Source organism: Theobroma cacao, chromosome 10, assembly GCF_053813885.1.
Source record: "Theobroma cacao isolate CCN51 chromosome 10, ASM5381388v1, whole genome shotgun sequence".
Lineage (NCBI taxonomy): Eukaryota > Viridiplantae > Streptophyta > Magnoliopsida > Malvales > Malvaceae > Theobroma > Theobroma cacao.
The window spans coordinates 27,848,784-27,855,984 of NC_142648.1; the positions used below are offsets into that span (position 1 = coordinate 27,848,784).

The 7,201-nt window shown below is 37.6% G+C and overlaps 1 protein-coding gene across 1 annotated transcript; it reads right to left on the minus strand.

Moving 5' to 3' along the window:
* Positions 1-709: 709 nt before the first annotated feature.
* Positions 710-5,341, minus strand: LOC18587391 (putative disease resistance protein At3g14460). The gene is given in 4 exon segments (XM_088810544.1): positions 710-1,051; positions 1,276-3,327; positions 3,330-4,901; positions 5,005-5,341. Coding segments are annotated over 3 exon segments (3,960 nt in total). The 3' UTR covers positions 710-1,051; position 1,276.
* Positions 5,342-7,201: the final 1,860 nt, after the last annotated feature.

A 7,201-nucleotide genomic window follows, 5' to 3' on the forward strand; every position in this document is an offset into this window, starting at 1 on the left:
TCACTTTTGGTGGGCTTTGCCCCACAACTAGAAGAGAGGAGATGGCATTGTTTCTACTGTAGCCTAGGCTCAATTAAAACTGGGCTCAATTTTATATATATACACACATATATATATATATATATATATATATAGGCATCATATTCCATAGTGAAATGATCCTAATGTCAGAATTCTGACAACAATTATGGAATCATAGGAGTACAAAACATACATAACTGCATTGATACAAACAGATAATGCAACAGGAAAACATGGAGTTAGGTTCTAAAAGTGATTGACTGCATGAACCAGGCCACCAGAAAAAGCAAGAGGAGAACATGAAGAGCAGAGCTTGCCTTGCAATCTGCCATTTTATGAATTGCATGAACAAACTGCTAAATTCTTAGCAGACGAATGAGCTAAACAAACATTTTAATGGAGTGCTCAAAATTAACTTATAAATGTCTTTTAAGTCTCAAGTTGGATGATATGATAAAGAAATAAACACCTCTGTTTTTATCAGAAAAAAAAAGGGGAATTTTTTGTTTTCTCAAATCTGAGGTCCAACTGTAAGAAATTGCTCAGCTTGGGTCATTTGGAGGATGATTATGTGTTTGATTGCCTTTTTTGTTTCCAATGGCAGCAAACCAGTTTAAAGCATACAAATGTTAAGTGATATAAAAGGATTAGAAACACACACCAGAAATTCAGAAATATATTCTGCATATTTATATTCAAGAGTGATTCATTCAAAAGTAACGAGAAGATACAAGAGTTTATACACACTTCTTGCCAGCGGTAGCTAGTCACAGTACAAAATAATAGAGCTCCAAATCAGCCATTATTGCACAACAGCATAGAAAGAGTTCACATAATTTAGCAACCAGAAAAACACAGCATTAACACTCAGCAATTCAAGCACCAACATCTACTTCCTTGCCTCTCCACAGGCACCCTGCATTATTTGAATACTTTTGGATGATCTTTCAAAGCCTCCAGGCGCCTTGACATTTAGGAGCCAAGCAGCAATGGGCTCCCGCAAGAGAAAGTGTGTTTAACCTGTTGTCATCTGTAAAATATCATAATTAAAAAAATCCTAATTTAAGCTTTGTTTTAATTAGAAAATTTAATTGATTTCTATTTTATTAATCACTGACCTGAAAATGCAAGATATATCAAGCATTAAGTAAACAATGACAAAGTTTTGTCACTATTTTTCACATAAAAATTAAAGGCAATTAGTTGATACTCAGGTATGATATTCTCATCTAGAGATGTTTATGAGATTCTTACCTCACCCAAGGTGGATCGAAGGAATATGAGCTATCTTGAACCACTCCCTTCCTTTCCTCTTTTCAAGCTTCGAATTCAATGAAGAACAGTCCGTGATACTAAGATGACACAAGGAGGAAGGTAACCCCTCTTCTGGCAAGGAACGCAGCTCGTTACACCCGTTTATTTCTAGAGATTGAAGCGAGGTGAGTTGCTGAAGTCCATTTTTATCCAGGGATTTGAGACTCAAAAGGCTGCTGATGCGTAAAGAATTGAGATTAGTTGGCAGCAGCCCGTCCTCTGGAAATGACAACATGTCTTGGCATCCACCTTCAATCTCAAAATTACAAAGAGAATGAAGTTTATGTAATTCCCACGCTGTCTGAGGAGTGATTTTGTCACAGAAAGAGATGCAGAGTATATTTATGCCGGAAGGCAGGGGCCACGGTGGAAGTGGCTGCAATTCCCTGCATTTGTTTATGTGCAGTGATTGAAGAGATGTGAGGTTTTGCATCCATTGTGGCAGTGACTTGAGGTTGTTGCAGTTGGACAAAACAAGTGATGTCAGGTTTGGCGCTTTCAATCCCTCTTCAGGAAAAGTTGTCAAATTAGGACAATCCCTGATTTCCAAAACCTCAAGTGACTTTAGATCGTTTTGCGAACCCTTCTCCATCGAAAGATATTCAAGTTTTTTGCAGTCCCAGAGACTAAGAGTTTTAAGGTTTGGGAAGGAATCCAAGCGGAAGGACCCGAGAGAATCACAGCTGCTTCCTAAACATAAATGTTCAAGGAGAATAACCTGATTCGCTATTTCATTATGTTGGGGAAACTCTAAGTTTCTGCAGTTGTGAATGTAAAGTCGTTTCAATGAACTTGGTTGATGAAGTTGAGGAAAGGTCTTGAGTGAATCACAATCAATGATATACAGACGTTGAAGAAGAGGTCTGTCCAGTATTCCTGCAGGTAGGGACTCTAAGGCATCACACCTCTCAATTTTGAGGCTGGGCAACCGGGCTGGTAATTCCATTAATTTTGTGATACTTGACACTTTGAATGTCACAGAAGAAGAAGATGAGAAAGAATCATCCAGTTTCTTACTTGGTATGAAGTGCTCTGGAAAGAGAAAAGAATCATCCAGTCTCTCATCACTTGGTATGGAGTACTGTAGAAAGCCAAAAACTTCATCCGGTTCCTTACTTGGTATGGAGTGCTCTGGAAAGAGAAAAGAATCATCCACTTTCTCATCTCTTGGTTTGGAGTACTCTGGAAAGCCAAAAGAATCATCCACTTTCTTACTTGGTATGGAGTGTTCTGGAATGCCAAAAGAAACATGGCCTGAAATCTCAAACATGCTTAAAGGAAAAGGAGATGCTTCTTCACCATCATTTCTAGACAGATTACCACCCTTACTTCTTAGGCGCACCTTATCACAATTGGATAACTCCAATTCACAATTATATGGAACCCTTGGAAGTGAATCTGCAAGCTGCTGACATTCGGAGATCCTCAGTTCTACCAAATAAGGAAGGCTCTTTGGTAAACCACCCTTCAAATTTGGACAGTTTGTTAGATTAAGCTTCTGCAGGCAGGGAAATTCTTCACCTTGAAGTGATACCCACTGTTCCCATCGTAGCATTCCTTCAAATGTTAAAGTCTTCAGAGACTGAAAAGGTTTAGAAATGGATTCATCCACCCTATAGAATTCATGGCCAATGCTACTGACACTGATGATCCTTTCAATTATGAGATGTTCTAGAGATGGGAGCTGTCCAAGTGGTGGCAAAGAGGAGCAATTATTGCAGTCACGGAGACACAGAAACACTATATTTGAGAATGAAGAGTCTCCCAACCAAGACGGGAACTTTGTGCCCCCATAAAATCGAATTGTAAGTTTTTTCAACCCTGTAGGAGGCTCTAGATTCTCCAACACTGCCGTGTCCTTGACTGGGTCACTTTCACTGCCGCTCCACTCCAAATGCAGTTCATTGAGATATTTCTTAGCTTTCAACTTGGCATCTGATGCATCAGATGATGAGGATATATTCTGCAACTTTGAAACGGACAGTGTTCCATAAGATCTATAAGCGCCCCCAACTCTTTAATATTCAGCCCAATGCCCACAATAAAATTAGTCAAGGTCTGAAGGCGTTTTAATCTGCTCATTTCTTCTGGCATCTGCTGCAAACCAGTTCCCTTAATGTGGAGATGTCTTAAATTAAACAGCTTTACAATGTTTCTCGGTAACATAATAAGATTTACACAGTTTGTCAGTATCAGTGTTTCTAGAAAGTACAGAGTACACGACGATTCAGGCAAACTTTGTAATGCACTTTCTGAGAGGTCGAGGTAACGTAGATGTTTCAATTTGCCTATTGAATCAGGGAATTGAGCTTCTTGAAATTGAGACAACGATAGGACTCGCAATCTTTGTTGTCTGGTCAAAATATCCTCCACTGCATAAGTACTTAATTGAGAAGATCCATGATCTGAAGGAGAATTAATCAGAAAGAAGGATCTTAATCTGTTAGCTTCATCAGTGCCCTGGAGTTTCCCAGGGGTATCATATTGGCCAGTTAAAATGGATAGATGGCGCATTCCCTTAGGTATTGGACGATTGCGTTCTAATCTAGAACATACTCCTTCAGATGCAAAACTAGCCAAATCATGTATAAGATCATGCATTTTAAAGTACGAGCCACCAACTTGTGTAAAAAATGACCGATTTAATAAACCGTCAAAGTAATCAGCACCTACCTGTTCCATTGATAGGCCACCAAGCGCAGACGGTACTAGAAGTCCTGCTGCCATCCACAAGAGGATCAGTTTTTCCTTCTCAAACTCATAATCCGAGGGAAATAACGAACAATAAGCAAAACATGGCTTTAGATGAGCGGGAAGGTGATCATAGCTCAATCTTAGAATTGGAAAAAATGATTCGTCTTGTCTGAATTGCAATGATATGCTCTTCAGGACATGATACCATTCCAGACGGGACCTTCTCAAAAGCAAGAGGCTCCCAATTGATTTTGCAGCCAGAGGCACGCCATGGCATTTCTTCACAATCTCCTTGCCAACATCCTCCAGATCTTTTGCATCAATTTCACTCATCTTAGCAAATGCAGACTTATAAAATACATGCCAGCAATCCTGGTCTGTTAATAGTCTTAGCTGATAACGAGTAGAACACCCCACAACATCCGCAACTTCTGCGTTGCGTGTGGTAATGAGGATCTTGCTTCCCCATCCACCATCTTTTAGAGGAGTTCGTAGGAGGTCCCATTTTTTAATATCTTCATTCCAAACATCGTCTAAGACAAGTAGAAATCTCTTCCCCGCTAAGCTTTCACGCAGTCTACTTTGAAGCAGATTTAGGTCACAGCCCTCAGGAATATGGCGACTGATGACCTCAAGTATCATCCTGGTGATTTTCATAACATCGAAGTCAAAGGAAACACTTATCCATGCTGTGAGATCAAAATGCCTCCGAACTGCTACATCGTCGTATACAAGCTGCGCAAGAGTGGTCTTTCCACACCCACCCATGCCGATTATGGCAATCCCATCAAGATCTGCATCCCCTGATAGCAACAAGTCAATGATTTGGCTCCTGTCTTCGTCTCTACCAACGACTTCGGTTGCACCTACAACTGTGTGATACGCTTTGCTTTGGAAAGTTAAAGTTGGATATTTCCATAACAAGGAAATCAATAAGTTCCAAAATTTGCTTGATCTTTGATTGCATCCCCTTGCCATATCGTTCCCCAAAAGAAGGGTTGAAGGTGCGTGCCCAAAGTCCTAGTTTTTGAGACTCAGATTCCCGTTTGCGTCGCGTGACTTCGTATAAAACCTCATCCGCCAGGTCGTCTGCGTCGTACACAACATCTTCGAGGTTCTGAAGCACGTTCCTCAGGCCTTCATCTTGTTGAATCTCCTCTGCGTCCCTAATCAGATGGCTAATTCTCATCAGCGTTGAGTAAAGCGTTTGCAAGTATGCAGCATATTTCTTATGTTTGTCTGCGAATTCTGATTCTAGAACTGAGCGAAGCTTCCCTAATAGCACCGCAATGGAAGTAGACAGAGCAGCCATGTTAGAGGCAAGAAAGGACTGCTTGTGCTAGATCTGATGAGATTCCAAAGGTGGATCCGCGGTCGGAAACTAGTTGTGGAGTCTCCGTTGATTTTTAGAGGCTTTTGGTTTGGGGACTAATATAAGGAAGGGCGAATATTTTCAGTTAGGTGCAATGATAATAAACTTATAGTGATTGGGGGATATTAGTTTAAGATATACAACAACCATGTTATTTTTGCATTCTATACGTATCTTCATGTATAATTGCTCCAATCATAAAAATATATAAAAAAAATAAATACTTGAATTTAGCACTTTTTACATTTAATGAAAAATGTGATTTAAAATATTATCTTATATGCATCCGGTTGAAATTTTAAATTTCACATGCAAGAAGAGTCAACACATGTCTAATGAAGTTATGTTTAAAATTTTTAAATATTAATTTAGTAATTAAATGGAAATGTGACAATATTCTAAACTTTCATTTCACTTATTTTAAAACTAAACTTATTTATCCTTTATTTGTAAACATTTTAAAATTTATACAATTGTTCAACATATTTTTTATTTATTTGTGCAACTTATAATTTTAAAACAATTAGTAATCAACCACTAAACATGAGATGCACCAAACCATATAGTTCATTAATTTGTGCATGATCTCTTTACTTAAATATTAGAGTTCGAATTCTGTTTCTTTCAAATTCAAAAAATACAAAAAAAAAACTTTTTTAAATTAAATCAAAACATGTTTTGCCGCATCCACGTGTCAAACAGTTGTCCCATTTAGAGACAACTTTTATTTATTAAAAAAATAGGAATGAGATAAGTTAGAATTTGGGTCAGTGTGGATTTGAAGAGAATAAGACTAATTGGGGAGGTTGCCCTCGCTGTCCTGTATCAAAAAATTACTTTCAGATCATATGTTTCTCTACAATAAAAAAAATTGACAAACAATAACGATGAGCATATAATGATTCTTATAAATTAATGATTTCTTATGTTTGAAATATTCAAAGTGTTGAATTTTAATTATCTTAAGCTCATAAATTAAATTAAATCGAAAGAACATGCTAACCATTACACATAATTTAAATAATTATTACATAATTTCAATAATTATTACTAATTAATTATATACTATATTCAGAGAACATGTACTAATTGTTGAGTCAACTATTCAAGTATAACTCAACTTTTAATTTGAAGAGAAGAATTCATTATATTTCCTTTATTCCAACCATTCTACCAGAACGTAGCCTCCCTCGATATTCCTTCTTGCTTTCAATAATTTTATTTGGAAGTTGATGTGCCATCTCACGATTTAATTAAATAATTAGTACATAATTTCAATGGTTGGTTGGCTGGCATATCTCTTTTTCCTATGGACGGAGGTTAGAATCAAAAATGAAGGAGAGCCTATTTATATTAACTAGTAAGTTTAGGGTTAAAGGAAGTTAACATGCAATGATTGCAAGTCTTGATTGAATTAACCAGCAAAGAACACATACAAAGACACTTGTTGAACACATAGACCATGCAACCATTATTCTCAACACTAGGGATGTCAACGGGTACCTTATTATAAGGTACCCAATAAACAGGTTCGGGTAGGATTCGGGTAGTGATTTCACTACCCGAATCGGGTTTGAATAAGGTTCGGGTATCACTCTTAGGGTACTCATTACCCAAACCCGATTATGTTATATTCGGGTTTGGCGAGTACCCGCCCTGAACCTATTTACAACTACCCATTTATATATATTTTTATTGTTTAAATAATTGAATAAAATTAATGCTGATTGGATTCAAACCCTAGTAAAAAAGGAAGACACTCAAAGTTTATACTATCTTGACCAACAGTTTCTTTTGTTA